General features: G+C 41.4%; 1 protein-coding gene across 1 annotated transcript in view; it reads right to left on the reverse strand.

The window, feature by feature from the left end:
• Positions 1–3,099: 3,099 nt before the first annotated feature.
• CSTF3 (cleavage stimulation factor subunit 3) overlaps positions 3,100–23,736 on the reverse strand; it is a 128,130-nt gene continuing 107,493 nt past the window's right edge. The window contains exons 11-21 of the mRNA XM_029582046.1: positions 22,522–22,631; positions 21,987–22,103; positions 21,481–21,555; positions 20,713–20,856; positions 20,469–20,571; positions 19,564–19,633; positions 18,097–18,292; positions 14,277–14,430; positions 12,338–12,432; positions 12,081–12,141; positions 3,100–3,811 (exon numbers count right to left, since the gene is read on the reverse strand). Coding sequence (XP_029437906.1) covers positions 3,615–3,811; positions 12,081–12,141; positions 12,338–12,432; positions 14,277–14,430; positions 18,097–18,292; positions 19,564–19,633; positions 20,469–20,571; positions 20,713–20,856; positions 21,481–21,555; positions 21,987–22,103; positions 22,522–22,631 — 1,322 coding nt within the window. The 3' untranslated portion in view covers positions 3,100–3,614. The remainder of the gene's footprint in view (positions 3,812–12,080; positions 12,142–12,337; positions 12,433–14,276; positions 14,431–18,096; positions 18,293–19,563; positions 19,634–20,468; positions 20,572–20,712; positions 20,857–21,480; positions 21,556–21,986; positions 22,104–22,521; positions 22,632–23,736) is intronic.

The raw sequence follows: 23,736 nt of genomic DNA on the forward strand, positions 1-23,736 counted from the left end.
GGGGGCCGATGTATTAAGACCTGTGCTGAAATCCATGCTGATGTTTCTGAGCAAATTTTTTGAGAGCGCGGGGCAAAACCAGCAGAAGCGCTGGATATAATAACTGTCGTGTATACTAATTAGATATGTGCACAAAATCTGCGCACACCAAACATACGCGTCATAATGCATGTAGTAACGTGCTAATGGCCTTAAGTAGTAAAACGCGCAGACGCCCATCGGCATGTGAACCCCCGGCAATTGATTCTCAGGGCAAAAGCCTTTCTTTTTCAAAAAAATGAATAAATTAGTGGTCCAGAAGTTGATATGAAGGTGGGTAGAGCAATAACTAACCCCTTCATGATTGGACTCTGACCGCCGGCGAGAGTGTGAAATGCAGATCTGCGATGCTGCCTTCTCTAACCGTTCTGTCCATCGCTTGGCTGATCCGCAAAAGCATCAAAAACCGGTCTCCACGCTGGTGCTTTCACTTCCCTTCTGCCCTGATCCAGGAGCTAAAAACCCGCATTAAAAAACCTGCACTAACCCAATCCCGCTGCTAGCGCAGCTCCCTGCATTGCCGGTAAATAATCATCTCCTTTGCATGCCATTAGCATGCACTTGCGCAGAAAAACTGGGTCTGTAAGCACGCTTGTATGTGCTTTTTTTCCCACGCACTAAACCATTACATACCTGTATAGGGCTTTGCGTGGGAAAACGCACCTATAGGCGCGCACAAACCCGTGGCAGCTTCAGCGCACCTTATTACATTGGCCCCTTAGACTGTTGTGAGTTATTGTATATATTGTGCCAGTGCCATCCTGTAACTTGTTAAATAACTTTGTTGTCTAGTTCTGCAGTATATGGAAGGACAGTAGTGAAGTTTCACTAAATTTCTGTTAAAGTTTAGCGATAAAAGGTGGCATATTAGCACCAAGCACCAGCATTACTGCTATCTTTCTCGTTGCATCTGTTTTGGAAATAGCAGGTAAATACAAAATAGCATGCGATGTGCTGGAAGTAGATTTTCACTACAGCACTTGTGGGAAAGACATTCTAATTTGCATCCTATTTAGTCTTTGTGTTTTTGAGACAGGTATTTACTTTTTGTTCTGGAAGTTATCAGGTTGTCTTTAATCATTGTTACTTTCAGCTCTCAACCCTCACTTGTAATCCTGCACTTCTACTCCTGCCCCACTGTGCACCCCCACTCACCGGGGTGTATGGTGCTGCTGAGGAGAGCCAGGATGAACGCTGTGCTCTGTGTACTGGCAGTCCCTGCGGCAGCTCTGTTTCTCTCCTCCTGTGTGTTTCCGCTGTTGAGGGCAGGGCTGCCACAGGGCCTATGACTATAATAATCTCTGCAGCACCCAGAAGACCTCCCCGTCTAAAGAATGGCATTTACAATTTGTGAGTGACTTTTTTTTCTTTTTGAACCACCTCAAGCAGTTTGCTTTTTTGTGCTTCTGGCCTTTTATTAGGCATGGCACCAGCAGCCTTCAGTCGCAGCTTGCCATGTTTTTTTCTCTTATTTTATACCTCTGCCACACTTGTCAAGCCAGGGCAGTACCTGACATAGCTCTCACTCAACAGTGACACTTTTGGGCCAGACAGGGAATAGATAAGATGCCTTCCATTGCAGCATCAATGCCAGCCACCTCTGAGACTCAATTCTGTGTTGGTTTTCTATAGGGCAGCACATGACACTGGCACTGTGCAGGCCCATGAGTGGTAGTGTTGAGGTTTGGTTATGTTTCTCACTTGGACTCGAGAAAAAGATATGATATATATATTACTTATTCTTTCAAAAGTAGAAAATATTCAGTATACTCTTAATGCAATTGAATTGGGGTTAAACAATGGCCCCATGCTTGACAGTTAAGATTTAGTACAAAAAAGGGCAAAGTCATGCAGTTGGTGTGCAGAAATCTGAAGGGAGCTGTATGAGATGATGGCTAAAAAGCTGATGTGCATCATCCAAAAGAAACCAGGGGATGGTAGTGTCTGATGGTAAGGTAGCAAAAACACTGCGACAGAGCAGTAGCTGAAGCCACGAGAATGCTGGGATGCCAAGGGAAAGGCATAAGCAGCAAAAGAAAAAAATAATCCACTATAAGTGTTATCGCAGCACATAATTGTCTTTTTGCTATTTTTACTGGTGTGTTTCCTGCACTTCGGTCCACCTTTCCCTTTGTGATACTAAATAATTGTACAGTATGGCAAATGATCAGAACAATAAATACTGTTTAACCACATTAACATATAAGATAGTTCTCAACACCTACAGTGAGAGAAGAATTTTTGTCTCTCATTTATCAGACCTCATACGTAGGCATGTATTATAATGCTAAATAGCATGTGAATTAATATGCCAAATAGTATAATCATAGGTCTTAGATGAGTATATTTTAACTTTGCTTACTGAATCCAATACACCGAAGTATGATCAAGAATATTTACAAGAATGTTTTTCAAATCTCTCATGGTATTAGTACAGGCAAATGTCCAAGTTCCAGGTAATCCAAAATTTCAATTATTTGAACTTAGCTTTTTGCAGCACGAAGAAACGCCGTGTTCTTTGTGTGAGGCTAAGATGGAGAGAAACCCATCTTGTAAATATTCTTGATCATACTTCGGTGTATTGGATTCAGTAAGCAAAGTTAAAATATACTCATCTAAGACCTATGATTATACTATTTGGCATATTAATTCACATGCTATTTAGCATTATAATACATGCCTACTTATGAGGTCTGATAAATGAGACAAATTCTTTTCTCACTGTAGGTGTTGAGAACTATCTTATATGTTATGTGGTTAAACAGTATTTGTTGTGATTCAGTTGTTTGGCTGTTACCACTCCTTCAAATTTCTTTGAGAGTTTTTCCTGATTCTTTAAATGATCAGAACATCCATTTCAACACGCTAAGGATCAAGCCGTTTGGTTTCTATATGATAATGTAAAGTCCATAGCTGACTGATGCTTGCTCTACTGTTTTTCAAAAAACCTTTGTCTTTGACTCAGTTGCCACAGATTTTATCTTCACTCCTCAGTTATTTCATCCCCTTCTCCCAATCATTTACCAATAAAAAATAATAAATAAAAAATGAGTCATGGCATTATTGATATCCTTTTTATTTTCAGGAATGTTTCCCATTTTAAACTACAAAAACCGATCTCATACATTCTGCCATAAATAGAAGAAAACAATAAGGCAGGACTCTACATGAGCAAACGGAGAACAAGAATTTTCCAGAAAACGTGAATTAAAAATGCTTCACAATTATAAGCCATCCAGTTTTTAAAATAAAACTGTTGAGAACCTGCAACACTTTGAGTAGTTTGTAATCCTTGCTTGAAGAACAAAATGCTATTTATGCATTTTGAACTATTTTCATACATTTGAAAACCTAATTTTGCTCAGAGCACAAATTTTTTCAAAGTTCTACAACTCAGCCATTCTTTTTTGTTTTAATACAGAACCATATGTTAGAAAGAGGCACCACAATAAAACACAGTCTTGTTTCTAAGATGGTCGTAACAAGCTGTTGTCCTTCAGGTGACTTAGTGGCAAAAAAGAAAATGTCCTTTTAATACAAGTCTTTGTCTTGAATAGAACTGATTTAGACTCACTTCACCGGATTCTCTTTTGCTGCCTTGCTCTGTAGATGTCATGAATAGGAGGAATCACAGATCCTTTTTCTTCATCCTCATCTGAATCTTCATTTGGCCTTTTGATAGCTTTATTTATGGCATTATTTTCCATAGGTCCATTACCTTCCACTGCTAGTTCAGGCTGGCCTCCAGTAATTAGTCTCACAGCTTCATCCACTGTTTATTAAAAAGACAAATACCACCCCCACAGAAAGAGATTATAAAATGAGAACATGGCTTAGAACCTCACTTTTCACTCTAAATCAATGGCCTACCTTGCTGAGTCGGAGTCACTTCTAGATCCCATGGCTCTTTTATAGTAAAGATTATACTTTCAATAAAACCACAAATGAGTAATCATATAATTTTAAGACATCCACTCTGGTTATAGTCTCTGGCATGTAAGCCAGTGATGCTCTTTATATGGCAGGCTTCTACAATTAAGCTATTGAGGTTTATCACTAAAATCCACTCAACAGCAGTTTTTGAAAGAGGGCTAATTTCCTTTGGAACAGCTGTTTTCTGAAATTTGCAAGATTTTATCACTATGCTTGCTGTTGTGATTGGGTGAGGTCTGCTCTACTAGCCTCAGCAAAATGTCAGTGCACTAAAACATAGATACATGAAGTCCTAAGGTAAGCTGGTTCCATCAGCAGTAGGAAAGCTGATCATGTATTGAAATATTAAAACAATGTATTTTTACAAGATGGATTAAGATGCTCTAGCTCACCACCATACATCCCTTTAAAAAAGTTATTTCCTAGCATGTAGACAGATGGACTCAGGACCAATGGGTTATGCTGCCCTGCCAGCAGATGGAGACGGAGCAAGCTAACATCACAGTATATATACTCTTGCAGTGACCACAACCTGCCAGTTCTCTCTGTCTCCAGCAGATGGTGGATGTGCATCTCCCTAGGGGGACTGCTTCAGATTTTGGAAGGAGAATTTTAAATTGAATAAAAGAAAGCCACGTTCTCCTGTGGTGATACCAAGTGGTCCCTCCCCCAGTTGAGAATTCCTAAGATAAGAACATAAGAAAATGCCATACTGGGTCAGACCAAGGGTCCATCAAGCCCAGCATCCTGTTTCCAACAGTGGCCAATCCAGGCCATAAGAACCTGGCAAGTACCCAAAAACTAAGTCTATTCCATGTAACCATTGCTAATGGCAGTGGCTATTCTCTAAGTGAACTTAATAGCAGGTAATGGACTTCTCCTCCAAGAACTTATCCAATCCTTTTTTAAACACAGCTATACTAACTGCACTAACCACATTCTCTGGCAACAAATTCCAGAGTTTAATTGTGCGTTGAGTAAAAAAGAACTTTCTCCGATTAGTTTTAAATGTGCCCCATGCTAACTTCATGGAGTGTCCCCTAGTCCTTCTACTATCCGAAAGAGTAAATAACCGATTCACATCTACCCGTTCTAGACCTCTCATGATTTTAAACACCTCTATCATATCCCCCCTCAGTCGTCTCTTCTCCAAGCTGAAAAGTCCTAATCTCTTTAGTCTTTCCTCATAGGGGAGTTGTTCCATTCCCCGTATCATTTTGGTAGCCCTTCTCTGTACCTTCTCCATCGCAATTATATCTTTTTTGAGATGCGGCGACCAGAATTGTACACAGTATTCAAGGTGCGGTCTCACCATGGAGCGATACAGTTCTGTGATCCTTCAGATGTGTACCTTGGTCAGGTAGCTGGGTTTCCCAGCATGGACTTAACTGATTGTACAGCTTAAAGACAGTGGGTGCAGGAGGCAGAGCGTGGCACTGACGGCAAATGCACTCTCCCCCCGCAGCTGGAGACTGTTTCTGTACTCAGCTGGTAAGCGTTGAGCTCAGGTAAGTTAAAAGAAAAAGGTTTTACCTTCTGAAACAGAGGCAGTTAGAGGAGTTTTAGGACTTCCTCCAGTGTCTGTGCGGGGTTCCAACGTTCGTTCCCACTTCCAGTGGGGTTAGGAGAACTGGGCAGCTGGCGGGTTGAGCGGCCTGTTGGGCTAGGCCCCGCAGTTAGGCTTGTTGCCTGCATGCCGCATGGTAGGCCATGGTGCCATTTTTCATGCGCTTCTGTGCATGCTTTCCTACCCTCTACAGGAAGTCAGTGTGCACGCAGTTTGGAAGCGCTTTTTGGTGCATAAGTTTTTTGCATGGTGATATGCTCAAGCCTTGGCACTCAAGTTGAGTGTGTGTTTTGGCAGCGCTTAATTGTGAGGTGCCTAATTTTTGTGTGCGTGCTGTTTGGACGTACATTCATCGCCGCTGATGGCGCCGGTGAACAAGCAGCCCTAAATACTTTTCTCTCTCATATTTAAGCCTTCTCAGCCTGACCTGTCCTCTAATGGGTCAGCGCTATTTAGACACTCAGGGGGAGTTGTCCTCCTCTGATTTCACTAAGCCTGGATCCTCCCATCCTGATGATGTTTCAATTACGGCTTTGTCTGGAGGGACACCAGACCTTGTTACTCCCTTGACTGACTCCTACGCAGGAGATGGCAGTTCTCTGGGCCCCACCCGCTCCATTTCCCTCTGGGTTGGAACTGGATCTGGCTGCCTTTCCTTGGGTGAAGTTTTTCCAAGGCTTACAAGCCTTTCTTCAGGCGCAGTCCCCCCCTTTGCCCAATCCTGTCAGGTTGGACCCTCAGCCGGTGGCTTCTCCCTCTTCCAGTCCTAAGATTAAGTGCCAGGGCTCGCCTTTGGTTGTGGCAGGTATCCCAGACAGGAATCCGGATGGCACTGAGATGATGATGATGAGGCTGATCCTGATTTCCTGGAAGATGGGGAAGTTCCTCCAGGACTGGAACCATATCAGACCATGTTACGGTTCTTTCATCAAGATGAGCTGCTGGCCCTGATTTCCCAGACCTTGAAGAAGCTGGGTGATCCTGGTATGGATGCCATGTTGGAGCTGAAGAATCATCCCATTTTGGTTTCCTTGCATAAAGCCTCTTGTTTTTTCCCTGTTATGGACACCATTCAGGAATTGACTGATCTTGAATGGGACGCCCCACAGGCAAATTGGAAGTCCTGTACCGCCTGGATCCAGCTGTGAGAGAGCATTTGCGTTTTCACAAAGTGGATGCGCATAACTGTGGAGGGAGGAACAGCCTTGAAAGACATGCATGATAGGAGGATTGAACTATCCTTAAGCAAGCCTTTGAAGCGATGGTGTTAACTTTACACATAGCTTCCTGTTGCGCCCTAGTGGCATGATCTTGTCTGCTTCTCTCTCAAGAGGTTGATGATTCTGGAGTGAATTCCAGAGTAGTTATGGAACTCGCTGCTGCCTTTTTAGCAGACACAGGCTCTGATTTGGTCTGTACCTTGGCCAGAGGAGGGGCTTCTTTGAGAATGAGTTTCCTTATCCTCTCCGACCTGGTTGGTACAACAGATGCGAGCCTCCAGTGATGGGGGGGCTCACTCTCAGGAGCTGATGATTCAAGGACGTTGGAATGCTGAAGAGTCCCTCTGGAACATCAATCACCTGGAAAGCTGGGTGGTCTGGTTAGCATGCTTGCAGTTCAGCCACAGGCAGGGTCAAGTTGTCTGCCTGATGTTTGACAACGTGACGACGGTGCCTTACATCAATCACCAGGGAGGAACCGAGAGCCAGCAAGTGTCACAGGAAATAGACCAACTTATAGAATAGACAGAAGGACATCTATATATGATCTCAGCCTCTCACATTGCAGGAAAAGAGCAGACTTTCTCAGCAGGGAGAGTCTAGACCCAGGAGAATAGGTATTGGCAGCTGAGGCTTTTCACCTGATTGTGGATTGCTGGGGCCTTCCATTCCTAGACCTGATGGCGACGACTTGCAATGTGAAAGTTCCTCGATTCTTCAGTCGCAGGAGAGATCCGTGGTCCCTGGGCATAAATGCTTTCATACAGGTTTGGCCAGAAGATAGGCTGCTTTATGCCTTTCCTCCATGGCCCTTGCTGGGCAGGATAATTCTCAAAATTGAAGGCCACAGGGGCTAGTACTCCTGGTGGCACCGGACTGGCCCAGGTGTCAGTGGTATACAGATCTGAGAAGATTCGTGGTGAAAACCCCCCTTAGTCTTCCTCTGCACATGGATCTGTTGCAGCAGGGACCGGCTCTTCATGAGGATCCGACTTTGTTCTGTCTTACGGTTTGGCCCTTGAGGGCTCACCTGTTGAAACGTGGATATTCTTCTGCGGTGATTGCCACCCTGCTCCGCACATGAAAGTTCTCCACTTCCTTAGCCTGTGTGCAGGTCTGGAGAGTATTTGAGACCTGGTGTGAGGAGCGTGATGTTCTTCCTTGTTCAGTTAAGATCACACTCATTCTGGACCTTTTGCAGGATGGGTTGAATAAAGGATTGGCCCTTAATTCCTTGGTGCAGGTTGCGGCTCTTGCCTGTTTTAGAGGCCTGGTGAATGGTGTTTCCTTGTCATCTCATCCTGATATGGCCCATTTTTTGAAAGGAGTGAAGCATCTTAGGCCTCCTTTGAGGTTACCAGTTCCATTGTGGAGTATTAAATCGGCCCAGGATTTTTTGGCAGGCCCTACGTTCCGACCGCTGCATAGCCTTTCCTTGCGGTTATTGACCTTGATGACAGTGTTCCAGGTGGCTATATGTTCTACGTGTTGAATTTCTGAGCTGCAGGCCTTGACTTGCTGGGAGCTGTTCCTTCGGGTGACTCCAGGGGTGTTGCAGCTGCATATTGTTCCATCCTTCTTGCCTAAGGTGGTCTCGGAATTTCATTTAAATCAGTCCATTTCTTTGCTGTCCCTAGATAAGGTCAGGGATGCGGAGGAGTATCGCCTCCTGTGCCCCTTGGATGGCAAGAGACTTGACATGCGGTATCTGGAGGTTTTTGAATCTTGCCGGAAGATGGATCGTCTGTTTGTCCGCCATGGTTGGAAGTAAGCAGGGCACTCCAGCTTTGCGGGCTACATTACCTTGGCTGGATTAAGGAGGTGGTCACGGTCGCTTATGTGGATGCAGATTAGCTGTTGCCTACTCAGGTTCAGGATCATTCCAATAGGGCTCAGGCAGTATCATGAGCGGAGGTAAGATTGTTGTGTCCCATTGATATCTGCCGAGCTGCGACATGGTCCTTCTTACATACTTTTTCCAAGTTTTATCGTCTGGATGTGCGGTCCCAAGAGGACGCAGCCTTTGCATGTGCAGTGTTGACTGGACCGCGGGCAGCCTCCCACCCTGTTCGGGAGTAGCTTTGGTCCATCCCACTGATCCTGGGTCCATCTGTCTTCACGTTAGGAAATGGAGAAATTATGTACTTGATCATTTCATTAGTGTAGACAGATGACCTCAGTTTCCGCCCTCGACTGCCGAATGAGTGTGGCAATAGTTCTGTGGGGCTCCAGGTTTCAAGGCATTACTGGTAAGTGTTCATCCAGTCCCTAGGTTCTTATCTGAGTTTAGTGTTTCTTGTTGGTTGAGTACAGTTATGGTTGCCTGTTTTTAATCAAGAGTTTTGCTAGTCTGTCCACAGTTGCTTTTGAAGAGAATACTGGCAGGCTGAGATCACTGCAGGAGTATATATACTGTGACAACAGCTTGCTCTGTCTCCATCTGCTGGCAGGGGAACATAACCCACTAATCCTGAGTCCATCAGTCTACATTAAGGAAAACAAAATCAGGGAAGTAATTTCTCCATTTTCCCATGCCAATTTAAAGTATAAGAATAAGCTTCTGTAAATCAACATTTCCAAGGTAATACTGAAGAGATCAGATGCTTATTTTTCTAAAGCTGTAAAATAAATGTAGTTCATGCAATGTAATAACCATTTTACAATAATTTATGAAAGTAAATGCTCCAAGCATTGTGTAATATCAACATTTATTACTAACATGTACTATTTCTCTCAAAACAAAAGTATTCTTAAAGTTATGTACCTTTTTTTTTTTTTTTTTTTTTTTTAATCCTTGGAAAGTTTTCATCAAAAATGTGTCAACAGTTACAAGATTGGAAATGTGAAATTTTCTGCTGCCTGGCATGTTCTTTCTATTAACTCTCACACCAGTATACACCAGAGCTTGTGCACCACCTGAGTCAAAACCACTAGCGCTTTCCGATATAGCCTTAGGCCAACTTTTCAGTCTCTGGCAACATGCTGCTGCTTCTGTTACTTTCTTTTTTCAGTTCATACAGTTGTGTGCAAAACTTTAGGAAACCCTGCTCAAACTATATGTTTCATTGAATCTCTGGCAGGTAGCGGTTACCCCAAATATAAACCCTCCTGTGTATTTTTTTGGCAAAATTTGGAATAAGTTTGAGGACTTCAAACCAACAGTTTTTCATAATGGTTTGTTTTAATATTATAATCATGAGTCCAATATAGGCCAGTGTCTTTACTCTTTTGTATATAATTTTTTAACCATTTACAATCAAGAAATGCTTAATCATATCACCATACAGATGTGTGTAACTGAAATCATGGAGTCAACACAGCCACTCTTCATGCCCTGACAGTACCATGTTTTGAAATTATCTGCATCAGGGAACAAAATCTTTCAGCACTTCAAGGTGTTCACTCCACATCACAGTCTTAGCTATCACTCAATGAATTACATAAAAAGTCTTCTTCAAATTTTGACACATACAGATTGGCTACATGTGGCGCCATGGCCACTCCCATTGCCATACCATGTATTTCTTGGTAAAAATCCTGTTCAAAAGAAAAATAATTAAAAAATAATGCAATCTAGTCACTCGACCAGTTTAGTTAAGAAAATACACAACTTGTCAGAGTGTTGTGTATTTGATTTGGTGCCCGTGCCAAAAAACGTATATTGGTTGCACCAAACAAATCATCCTGTGTGCAACTTGTCATGCCTTGACAGAAACAAATTTTAAGCTCCATTGATTGCCTATTGTATTGAGACAAGACATGTTGTTGAAGAGTTGCAATGCTATTTTAGAACAGGCTGTGGATCATGTAGTGGTAATATTGTATATAAATCTATGTAAAATGTTTTGGCTCTTCACATTGAACAATATTAGTCTCAAGGAATTAAATGAAAAATTTGAGTGGTATACTATTATTGAGATGTATGTGATATATACATGCTAATCAGTTACAATCACATGATGTGTTGCCCTGTAGAAAAGACAGATGAGAGAAATCAAGATGGCCAGAGGAGCATGATGTGGCGTGCATGCCTTGAATTGATGAAAGATTTTGCCCCCTGATGCAGATTCAAAACATGGTACTGCATCAGGGCATGAGGAATGGCAGTGTTGACTCCATGACTTCAGTTAAATAAAGCTGCAGCAATATAATTATTTTTTAAATGACAAATGGTTTAAAAATATTTTATAAAATAACTAGGACACTAATTGTAGACTATATTGTTCTGATGATTATAATATTGAAATCAAGAAACATGAAAACCCTTCAAGTATGATGATCCTCAATATTTTCTAACTATAGCTAGGAGCGTTTATATATTTTCATATTTGATATTACAGATTCACCTGTGATTTGTGGCCTCATTTGCTATTTGATTAGTTCAGAGTTACACATCTTTCTGTAATGTGTAATGCAAAATTACTATTTGCTGATTTTAACAGATTGAAAAAAAAAAGTGAATATGATGTGCAAACATTTGGACACCCTTCCAGTTGATTCATTACTTTTTTTTCAGTTGTTAATAAGGCCCAAAACATTGATTGCCTTGTTTGGCCTTCAACTAATTAGGTGAAGACAATCCACAGTTTAAAAAATACGCTGTTGCTCTGTCTACTTTCAACAGCCAGGGCCTCTAAGCAGCTGCCTGAGCATTATCAGTGAACATAAGAACTGCCGTACTGGATAGGGATATGCATTTGTTTGCTGCTAAGCGCATATATAACGAATGGATGAATGTGTGCACAAAACGAATGGTTTTAGTTGTGAATGAAGGATCTTGATGTTATGAGCCCACCCTGGTTCTGACCGAGCTGAAAGCTGGGGGGAATGGGACTGCTGGGTCAAAATAATTTTTGCAACAGCTAAAGACCTGTTTCGCCATGATCCTAGTTACCATGGCTGCCCTAAGTGAGTATACCTAAACGGCAAGACAGCAGCCTTCTCAGCATTGGAATTACAAGTGTAGTCTCGAGAAGTGCTGTGAGAAGCCTTTATCACTTGGAGGCTTAAAGTTTGTTTAAAAAAATGGAGTGTGAGGAAGAGCATGGGTCATATAGTCTTGCAGTGCTAAGATCAATGGAAAAAGTAAAGCCAGAAACCTGACAGCAGTGAAGCTGCCACCAGCAGGTTGAAATCAGCCTGGGGAGATACCCAAGATTACGCTGGAGTGAGGGTGCAACAGATTAGTCTTTAATAAATGAGATTATTGTTCCACTTACATTCAGGGCATCTGATTGGCTTATGCTTTCAACTTTTATGAATAGGGCAATAACTGGCAATAAATATCCATTCTCTCAGGAAGAAATACTTATATGACTTACAGTCTGGCATCCTGCATCTTCGGAAAATCTCTATAAGTTCATCCACTTGTACAAAAGGACCCTGTTTAAAAAAAAAAAAAAAAAAGCTTTAAGAAATAACCATTTTATTCTTGTGTGACCAAAACTTAAATTACTTAAGTATAAGATCACTGATCTGAAGAGTAAGGAGAGTGTGGAAAGGAAAATCCTGCAACCGTTCCCTATTAATATGCAGAGGCGCATCTAATCCACAATGCATTACAATCTGAAAACCTTACCTGATAACAAATGGGAGGAGGAAGAAGCTTCATTAACACTACAGCAGCTGGAGGTACCGGGAAAACCCCACCCGGCACAGGATGCAAACCTGGAGCTGACGGCAGAACAAAATAACTTACATTTAATAATACAGCAAATTAATAGAACTATGCAAGAAATACCCACGCATATTGATAGCATAAGATTCATGCAGCTATCTGAACTTGAATCGCAAATGCTCAGCAGGGTGTTAATCAGTCCCAAGTAGAAAGGGAGGTGGTGTTGGTAGAGACTGGAACATCCTATCTGCAGAATCGGAAGCAGAGAGATGCTGGATTCCCTTCAAGGACCCATGAGCCAGCGGGCAATACTGGACAAAAAAACTTTCTTTTTTTAATGTCCAAGTAGGTTTTCACCTTTCTAAAGATGTGACTGAAAATGGATAAAAAGAACAAAATCTATAAGGATCTTACAAACAGGGAAGAACATCTGGTAAAGCGAGAGAAGCAGGGAAGGTAGTCAGGGTGTAGGAAACACCTCTAGGAACTTATCCAAACCTTTGTTAAACCCAGTTACATTAACTGCTGTAACCATATCCTCTTGGCAATGAATTCCAGAACTTAACTATGTGCTGAGTGAAAGAGAAGTTTCAATTTGTTTTAAATGAGCTACTTGCTAACTTCATGGAATGCCCGCTGGTCCTATTATCTGAAAGAGTAAATAACCGATTTACATTAACTTGTGGCTGGCTACTAAAATGGTCAGTGGTCTTCGTTCTAAAGCAGATGGGGACAAAGATCTAAGCATGTACGCCCTAGAGGAAAGGCAAAATAGAGGAGAGGTGATAGTCAAATATCTCAAAGGTTTCCATGCACAGGAGGCAAACCTGTTTCAAAGGAAAGGAGGCCCTAGATGAGATGAGGTTGAAAAAGGGTAGACTCAGAAGTAATCTTAAGAAAAATGTCTTTACAGAGAGAGTAGGGACAAAAACTCTAAATTCAAGAAAGCAGGGGATAAATAAAGAAGAGATGAGAATTACAATGCTAAATTAATTGGACTGATGGGCAGAGTGGATGGGCCATTCAATCTTTTTCTGCTGTCATGTTTCTATGAAGAAAATAGAAAAAAACTAAAAGGTGCAGCTATATAAAGTATTTACATCAGGTGTGGATACTGTTTAAAATAACCATATTTGAAGCTCAGACCAGATGTATTCCCTGTATTAGAAAAGGTGGAAGGAAGGCCAAATGACTGCCAGCATGATTAAAAGCTGAGATGAAAGAGGCTATTTTAGCCAAAAGAACTTCCTTCAAAAATTTGAAAAGGATCCAACTGAAGAAAACAGGAAAAAGCATACGTATTGGCAAGTCAGATATAAAACATTGATTAGGCAGGCAAAAAGAGAACGTGAAAAAAGCTGGCCATAGAGACACAAACTCATAACAAAAACTTTAAAAAATATATCCGTAGCAGGAAGCCTGTGAGGGAGGCGGTCGGACCTTTAGATGATCGAGGGGGTTAAAGGGTCACTTAGGAAAGACCAGGCCATAGCGGAAAGACTAAATTAATTCGTTGCTTCAGTGTTTACTGAAAAGGATGTTGGGGAGATAACTGTGCCGGAAATGGTATTTAATGGTGATGATTCGGAAGAACTGAAACAAATCAATGCAAAAGTAAATTGCATATGATGATATAGTTACACTCTAGCCAAAACTGCTAATCTGTGGATTTTAAGCCAAGTATTGTATTTGGAGCTACAGAATTGGTTACAGGTAGACAGTGTGTGTTCTGCCCTCCCCCTCAATTATTATGGAAGAGCTGTGAGGCAGTCAGAAGGTTGGTTGGCCTGAATAGCCCTCTTGTTTTCTTTATATATATATATATATATATATAATTTTTTTTTTCAGTTAAATTACATACTTTGCTTGTAATTCTAATCCAACAGAAAAGTTGTCTTACGAGCTAGATGCCTTGGCTGGTAAGGGATCATCTGGTTTGTGTCTGGCTTTGGGTACTCTGGTTTTCGGTCTAGTTCGTCCTTCATTGTCGGTACTATAGAAGGGGCCACAACAGGGTCTGGAAGCATGGATGCTAGTTTGGCACGTGAGACATCCTGCAAACAGAAAAAGAAAAAAGATCTCTCTACTATCACTGAGATACCGTCCCTTGGGATAAAGAGAGGAGGCAATTTTGGCAAGTCTTTTTTTTCCTTTTTGATCCAGCATTTTCCTTCTGCCCCTTTATACTTTCAGCGCAGTTGGAAACAGGCTGGGATTGTTCCCCTAGTGTCTCTTGCTCTCTCTCTCCCTCCCAAACCCAACATGCCCCGTCTGGTTACTGCAGTGATGATCCTAGGCCAGGGGCCACATCCCAGGACTCCTTCAGAAACCCTGCAATCATGGGCACTGAATCTGGCCACTAAGAGTCACCCTTACGACTCCCCTCCCAGGGGCTGCAAGTGCTGCTTCTGCAGCATCCCTGGCCGACCCAGGGAGCAGAAAATCTGACTTCCAGGTTGAACTAGGGACCTTCAGCACGGCGGTGCCTAACATCTTCCCTCACACACCTTCTGCCCTTCCCCCCCCCCTCCCGCCGACAATGAGACAGCTTTAAAGTTATTCGTAAAGAGTTACATCGCTTAAATAAATTATTCATTTTATATATACCTCTCGGATCTTATGGTATGTCATCCTGTACCTGGTTTTCATGCTTCACTGAAGCCATGTGTTAATATTCTTGATAACATAACCTTATTTTACTGAAAAGTATCTTTTTTTTTTTTTTTTTTTTTGCCCTACTTCAGCTTAATCCATGATGGTAAAACTAAATTAAATCTCAGTCTGAATTGTTTTCATCATTTCAGCAGCTTTCCTCAATCTTTTAAACACGCAAACAGCATTAGACCAGTCCCTTCAGGGAAGCCAGCACGCGCTCAGGGGCAGCCTTGCATTAAGGTTCCCTGCTCCCTAAAGGGGAGAATCCCAGGCCTGCTTAACCAAGACAGCCTCAGGGTGTACGTGCAGCAGGTTCGGAAGGAAGCAACAGCGGAGAAAGGAGAAAACACGGCTGTTGCTATTGGCTCATGGGGTCATAACCCCAGTGAAGTCCAATTTCAGTTCAGCGGGAAGACCAAAAGAAGAGACTTCCTCCTCCTGGCTTTCCTGGAACCCGTGAAGGCAGCACCCCTGCTATCGCAAAGGTTCATGCACTACACTAATAAACGGAATCAGAGACTGTGGGACACCCGACAAGTGCGGGCATTGGCAGAAAATTAAAACCAAACTTCCACAGACTCGTCAGTTCTGACCCAAGTTTAGTAAGACACGAATGGGGTCATAGTCCAAGCCTGCAACTAGCTTGCAAGCTTCACAGTGCACATCCCACGACCCGTGGAGGTGGCACTGAAGAAGATGCAAAGTACATGCCAGAAAGTCTATGCAGGGAGTTTGCCTGCTTTCCTTCCAACCTACTCCTATTTTTAATGCCAGACCCTGAAGGGCTGCCAGCACAAAGCTCTAATCACAAAAAGTGAAGAAATACCAATGCAGAAAGAATAGCCAAGGCAATAAAAGTAGAAAGTGCTGGTGCTTACAAAGAGACGTTCAGCTACATAGTAAGGCAATGGTATCTTATCATTCAGACTCAGAATAGGTCTTAGGCATTGCTGTTAGTTAATGGGCCATCTAACTAATAAAGACTCTACGCTATTTCATGCTTAGTAGAAGGTACGGAAGTCCATATTCAGTGTGTTTGTCCAGGTAAGATAGGCACTTAGCTGGACAAATGCTGAAATTTGAAAATCCCACCAATCTGACTGCCCCTGCATTAGCCGGATAAAATTTTAGCTGGCTGAAAACTTATCTGGCTATGTTAGGGGCAGTCTGGGGCCCAGCGGCACTAACTATTAGTTAATGAAAATACAGGCTGCACAATCTGAAGTTCTAAGCTGCTTACAATAAAAGCATGCATAATTACAATAAAACAAAAAGTTGACCATCAGACCTGCTAGAATTGTTACATTATTCAAGGACAGAAGCTCTGTTGTAGTCAAGCTGCTATAGTGGAGGATACTCGGTGGTACTGCTCCACACCAGATATTAGCAGCAGTGCAGAAGCTTCTTTAAAGAATAATATATTTAGAAGTTTTTAAAAGTTTTAAGGCTGTTCTTTCTGGAGTTGCCGAGGCAAAGACTTCCACAGCTGCTGCAAATATTTTCTTGTGGGACTCCGCAAGAATACAGCAACCAGCAGAGCAAAACTTCCTGACTGGTCTGTGGAGTTCTGAAAGTGAACTGGGATGTGAGGGTTTATCGTTGGTACAGACGAGCTCTAGGAGAAGGCAAAACAAGGCTAATGTGGTGTGCTTGAGCAGCTGCAGGAAGTGCTCGTGCAGCTGAGTTTTGCTCTTAATGCAAAGGGAGTTACAATAATCAAGTTTTGTAAGAACCAGCGACTGCAAGACTGAGAAAATCAGAAGGATTCAGGTAGGGGTTCAGAAGTCAGAGATTAAAAAAAAAGCACTTCCTACATCAGTCTTCATTTGGGACAAGAGTGAAAGAGATGGAGCGACCATGACTGCCAGATTTCTCACATGCTTTACAACTGTCATTGTGTAATGGAAACCTACTCAATATGATGAGGTTGGTTTTTGAGACATCTAAAACTAATTTGTTACTGGATAGCCACATTTAATGGCATTTAGATAAATAATGCTGGAAGCTAATGCATTTGATATTGTTGATGTAATCAGAAAGAAAAACTGAATATCATCAGCTCAGAGTCTGTAATACAAGCCCTGCCAGCCATTAGCCAGATAACTAATGCTGAAAATCCATTTTTAACTAATATAAGCTGGATACCTTTAGGACAGCTGTGCTAAAGTTTGCTGGAGAAACTTAGCTGGCTAACATGATAACTGGACATATTCAGCGATGCACCCAGGACACTGAATATCCTGGCTAAATTAGATAAGTTTATCCCTCTAACTTTCCTAGCCAGCCAGGGCCCAAATATATATTGCATATCAACTTGAAATTATGCAGACTTAATAAAGGTTATGCCACTCCTCTTCAGTTACCTTAATGCCCTGGGACATATTTTATGTATATGATTGCACTGGTTATAAAGTCATGAACCCATCAGAAACCATTCTCTATGGAATAATTTCTATTTATCCATTTAGATTTTTATATTCTGCTTTTCGCACTTTTTTTTAAATTTACGTCACTGTTCCAAATGTGGTGTTCCCAAGAGCCTCCTGCAAAGTTTGTAAAATGTCCTGGGTGAGTATTGAATTTTTGGAAGTCTACCCCAGTTCTTAGGAAGCAGAGTTTTCTTTTAAGTGGCAGATGCTCAAGGTTTCAAACCATTACACTGAGGTTTGACATTATAAACCAGGAAGAAAACTGGGCAAATGATTTTACAATCCCTTCTCTGTTTCCATAAATAGAATGCCACTCTGTATTTTCAAATCAAGTGAAGATATTTCCTTTTTATTTGGACAAACAGAATCTGTATTGTATTACTATCCAGAATGAGAAAATAAAAGCGTTAATTGTATATAATTGACCATTATGGCTGGCCCTAGGGAATTGAATTGCATTTGGTAGCTGTGTTTTATTCTTTACCAGTGGACTCACTCTTCAGTCTGCTTGAAACATAATTCTAGGATGGTGAGGCTTTAAATACTACCATGGAGCTGGACAAGAGCAGCCCTGAAAGCTGCAAAAATCCTAAACATCTTGTACTTATCTACATGTATAGACAGCTCAGTACATACCTTGTAACCAAGAGCTTTAAGTTCACTTGCAGAGCAGGGATACAAATCCATGAACTTGTACCTGTCCACCAGCAGAGCTGTTTCCTTCCCGTCGTACTCCTCCTTGAAGGCAGTGAACCTTCGTTTTTCTACTTTCAGTATACTAGCCAAATCACCAATGTTACTTTCAAAGGCCAAGAATCTAGCCCAGATTTCACTGCAGAAGAAAACAAGTAAATGTGGTAAGCTTTTCATTTCAGGTGCCACTGGGTGACCTTCTAGCATTTTTCATCCTGTAAAAAGCACTTGCAGTCAATCAGTCCATCTGACCAGAAGCGCGATAACATACACTGGGTGCCAAACGTGGGTGGGGGAAGGTGCACCGTACTCCTATATGGTACGTTATGGAGGAGGTTCAGGTCATTTTCACTGAAAAGCACTAGAAACTGTGCAAATCCAGGTTTATTTTCTTCCTTTTTTTTGTCTGCACTTACTGTTTGTAATTCAAATAAACCAAATGCTTTTTAGCTGGGAACAGCAGAGGCGGCTGATAGTATTCTGACGACACCACTGCAAACTTCAAATGGTAATGAGTGGAGCAAGAAGACGGGGCCAGGCAATGCTAGATTTTGGAAACAGGGACAGGACAAGATTTGGATTCAGAAACAATGTGCATCCTAGGTTGGGAGGATAATTCAAACTGTTTATGTATAGAGGAGGAATAGCCTAGTGGCCGAGGACCAGAAAAGCCAGGATTCAAATTGCTTTTCTCCTGCTTATGCTCCTTGGGACATCGGGCAAGTCATTTCACTCTCCATTGCCTCAGGAACAAACTCATATTGTCAGACCTCCGGGGCAGGGAAATATAATAAGTACCTGATTGTAACTCACCATGAGCTCAGGTTTAGAAAGACATTTACTTACATCTAAAATCCAAAAATTGATTTGTAAGACTTTTTAATCGTTGCTCCATGCCCTTTAGTGCTTTGATGAAAGGACAGGTTATAAAATGCTATGTACGAACACTATCAAGTTAATTTTCAAAGGAGTTGTGTGTGTAAAATTAGCACATAGTGTATCAATTTTCAAAAGCCTATTTACCTGCATAAAACCTTTTGAAAATTCATTGCAAATTTCAAAGGAATTATGTACATAAAAGTAGCAATTTTAAAAAGTCCATTTATGAGCATAAATCCTTTTGAAAATTACCTCTTGTCTACGGGTAGTTGTGCTGGGATAAGGATACTTTATTTTATTTATTTAGACATTTTGTATGCTGTCGTTCCATGTATAGATCACAACGGTGCTGGGGGAAGGATACCCTGAATCTTTGTTTCTTTATGCAAATTTTTAAATGGAAACTCTCGGCAGAATTTCCCTTTGAAAATTTGGAAGGGCGAACAAAAACGCTGGAACTGTGATTTTCAAATGCAGCCATCATACTTAACTTTCTTTTTCCCTGATCTAACAGGTCCATACAAATCTTACCCAGATTTCTCAGGGGCCAGGCTTCCTGATGTTAGAACTCGCTCAAACAAAACTCGCGTATTATTGTCCTCTACAAGCCAAACAGATATTTAGGCAGAAAAAATTAAAATTTTGATCATTACAATGGAAATCACTTTAATTGCACCAAAAATAGAAATCTGACAACTAAATTATAAAGTGAATTATAAGAATTATAAGATGAGATTCATTTTACTATAACTGAGAAGTTATAAGCAAGTTCTTTATTTATTGAAAACATTTACCGTATAACCTGCTAATCTGAACAACATAAACTATTACTTAATAGAAATGTAGAAACTTCTTTCAAATATGGCTTAATGCATTTCTCCAGCAGATTCAGGTTTCCTGGATCAATCTTTAAGCTGTGATTTTTTTAAAGGCGTAGGAAAGAGTCCATGAATACCATACACGCTATTCTACACTGTTGCATTATTCCTAACAGCAAGTGCTGTAATTGACAGTGCATTTTCTATAAAGGTTTGAATGATGACGACAGTAATGAGGTCCTGATTCCCTAATCCTTTTCTCCGCTTTTGGGTGAATCAGGCCCATGGTGCCGTGTTTCCCAACCCTCGCCTAGAGGCACACCTAACCGGTCAGGTTTTCAGGAGATCCGTGATTAATGCGCATGACTTAGATTCGCAAACACTGCAGATCTCTCTCATGTATATTCATTTTGGAAATCCTGAAAACCTGACTAGGTAGAGAAACACTGCATGCTACAATTATACAAGCATTTTAAAGTAATTTACCATTATTCTCATAAACTCACATTAAAAAAAGGTTGAGCACTCTCTTCTAGGCAGCATTGCTAAAGATTACTAAAAGGAGCCTCTGAGTACACCTTGTGTCTATAAGGTGTCCTCAGGAAGTCTGATCCCTACCATTAAGATGAGACAGATAGTCAATGTATGCCAGGACATATTCAGGAATATCTCCATATTTCTTTAACCCCAGCTCAAAAATCTTAAAGGCCACAGACTTGTCCTGAAAAAAAGAAAAGGAAGTTGTTAGCTTAAACCTGCTGAATTGGATTAAATTGTTGGCTTTGTAATTGCCTTTCTGCGGTACTGAAGGCAGCGTACACCACCACCATGAGCCCATTATTCATAGCACAAAGGTTTTTACCTTGCTACAATAGTACTCCATTAATGCAGCAGAAACATAAACATGATGACGGGTTCGGATATCCTCTCTTGCCTTCTTGAATATCATTCTACCAGATTTTATACCTTCTGCACGTCTTGCAAACTTCATATACTGGATGTACACCTAAATTAAAAAGCTGCACTTTATCCTAAAGCATTCAAACAGTTCTGCGTACCTACATCACAACCAACAGAAAATCAAGAGAGCAGGAGAATAAAGCTAGATTCTAAATCATTAGCACATTCCAAAAAATGGTGCCTCAGAATGCATGGGGAGGTTTCCGTAGAATCAATTACCTCTGAACAAATATGTAAATTCCCAGAACAGGAAGAGCGAGTTACCCAGCAAAGCCTTCTTCCAGTTACCACAATGTGATAAGCTATAATGTATATAAACCAGAGGAAATGGGGCAGAAAATCTACTCTTCAGCTTACAGCCATGGTTTCTGCCACCTGAGATGTGGCACTTCAGCTGTAAGCTAGCCTTGAAGGTTTTGCACTGATATATTATGGCAGGACAGGGTCCAGAACTGGCACGTCCTTCTGAATGTTGCTTACAGACCTGGTATATGTGGGCTACCTGGTCCATTCAACAGCTCAGTTAATTTCAGGCAGGGTCCTAACACTATGCTATGATATATAAAGAGAATGCGTCATTAACTAAGAGTGAAACAGGAACGATGCTGTCTGCTTGGTCCATATGCAGTTTGGAAATGAGAGGAAAAAAAAAAGAAGCAAAATATTTTACCAGAGTAGGGTCGATGTCATCTATAGCTAATAATCTATTGTATATGCTGTGTACTTTTTCATGTTTCATTCGACTCTGAAAGAGAAACCAAAAGCATGTCATGAGCACCTGTCCATGCACCTCAGACAGATAAACCCCAACTGAGACCTGCTCACCTGCAGGTATCCCTCAGCTAGGCTGGGCTTGGGTCTATGATGACAACAGTGGTCACTTACAAAATGCAGTGTGTGATTGGAAGTCATGGACTTAACGCGGGAAGCAAACACAATCTTAATATGCACAAAATGGTGGATAATTTGGTGGAATTTAAGGTACAGTATAGCACAATAAAACTGTTCGATGCTAAAGCCATCCAATAAATGGATTAGTTTTCACATCTAAATTTTGGGAGTATACAAATCATATTTTAATAAATTCCATTGAAAGGAATTGAACTAGAAATGGTGTTGTCAATGTTCTACTGCCGCGCTGCCTGTGCACAAAGTCAATGTATCTTCCTTTATTACCTCCTCATAGTCTGCGTATGCAAAGTAAAGCAGCATGTTCTTCTTCAGTAAAGTGCTGATGGCTCTTTCACAAATGTTAGCAGCTTCATCACTGAATAGTTTGGCATTGTTCATATCCTGCAGGTTACAAAGGCAGAGAACCACCGAAAATTTACATTCAAAATTCAGAGAAGAAGAGAGCTTATTTTAGAACTGTTGACCCAGCTTTGAATATAAACTTCAAATTAAATATAATAAACTGTTACTGAACACACAGACAAGAGAAACACAGAAACAGAGAAAAGGGAGTAAAACTTCAGAGCAGCAGTGTCCTGGGACTCTGATTTCCTAACTATTTTCAGCCACAAGAATGCCACAATTTTATTTACAGGTAGGATGGATTAAAACTTTGATCAAATGCGGTATCTGTATGTTATAATTCAAAAGTAAACTTTTGTAATTTAAAAAATTATGAACAAAAGAATTGTTGTACTAATGCTGTGATTTCATTGAGAAATGTATTCAGAGAGCATGGTTTTTTTTATGACTCTCTTACCCCCTTTTCAGCCAAAAGCTTACTGGACTGCTCAAGATACTGTGCAGCTTCGTACCAGATGTCTGGATGGTGCCCTAGAACCAGCAGGCACTGCTCATAAGCAAACATAACTGTGGGAATTAAAGACAGGAAATCCAATCAGCAAAGGCAACATCAAATGAATGTATTTTAGTGATCAGGCAGCCATTGTATTGCCATAAGAAAGGTCTCCAATGAGAGCAAATGCTTTATATATCAGTCTCTAGTACTCTACCCCTCTGGTTAGCAGCAGCTGCCCAACCGCCATGTGTGGATATAGAGATAATAGATATCTGAGGGATGGAAGGACAATAACCAATGGGACACTGATAGGATATAAATTCTATTGACATAACAGGGCGGATGAAGAAACAGACTGGGACATGCAAGCTGAAATTTGAAAGGCAAATTTAAAATACACAATAATAATGGGAGACTTCTATTACTCCAGTATTGATTGGGTCAGTGTCTCATCAGGATATAAGAAATGCCAGACTAGGTCAAACCAAAGGACCCCTAAGCCCAGCATCCTTTCTCCAGCAGAGGCCAATCCAGATCACAAGTACCCAGCAGAATCCCAAAGAACAGGTTCCGTCCTCTTTCTCATAATCGGGATAGGCAATGGCTCTCCCAACTCTACATGACTAATCGTGCTTTATGGATTTTTCCTCCAGGAAACCGTCTAAATCCTTTTAAACCCAGCTATGCTAACCGCTTTCACCCCGTCGGATGGAATAAATTCTTCGGTTAATTGTGATCCGAGTGGAAAAATATTCTCTCCAATTTATTTTAAACGTGCTGCCTATTAGCTTCATGGAGTGTCCCCCAGTCCTAGTACCGTTCCACCCCACTTATTCCCTCTTTCATATCCCTTCTCCAGGCTTTCCTCATAGGGGAGGCGTTCCATGCCCTTTTGGTCACCCTTCTTTGCTAGCCAGGTTGAGTTTCTAGATGCCAGAAATGACTGCTTCATGGAGAGGGAGAGCGGGAGCTACTTCAGATCAGGGCCTCCGAGGAAAGCAGAACCTGGTGCAAGGGGCTACTGTGGGTGCGACTGCTTAGCACAGCAATAGTGATCATAATGCAATCATATCTGACTTGACCGCTGAAAGGAGAACATTAAGTAGAACTAGGACAGAATGATGGAATTAGTTAGAAAGTTTGCGTGCATCATGGACACTGTTGAAGAAATCCATT

This window comes from Rhinatrema bivittatum, chromosome 17 (assembly GCF_901001135.1).
Source record: "Rhinatrema bivittatum chromosome 17, aRhiBiv1.1, whole genome shotgun sequence".
Taxonomy (NCBI): Eukaryota; Metazoa; Chordata; class Amphibia; order Gymnophiona; family Rhinatrematidae; genus Rhinatrema; species Rhinatrema bivittatum.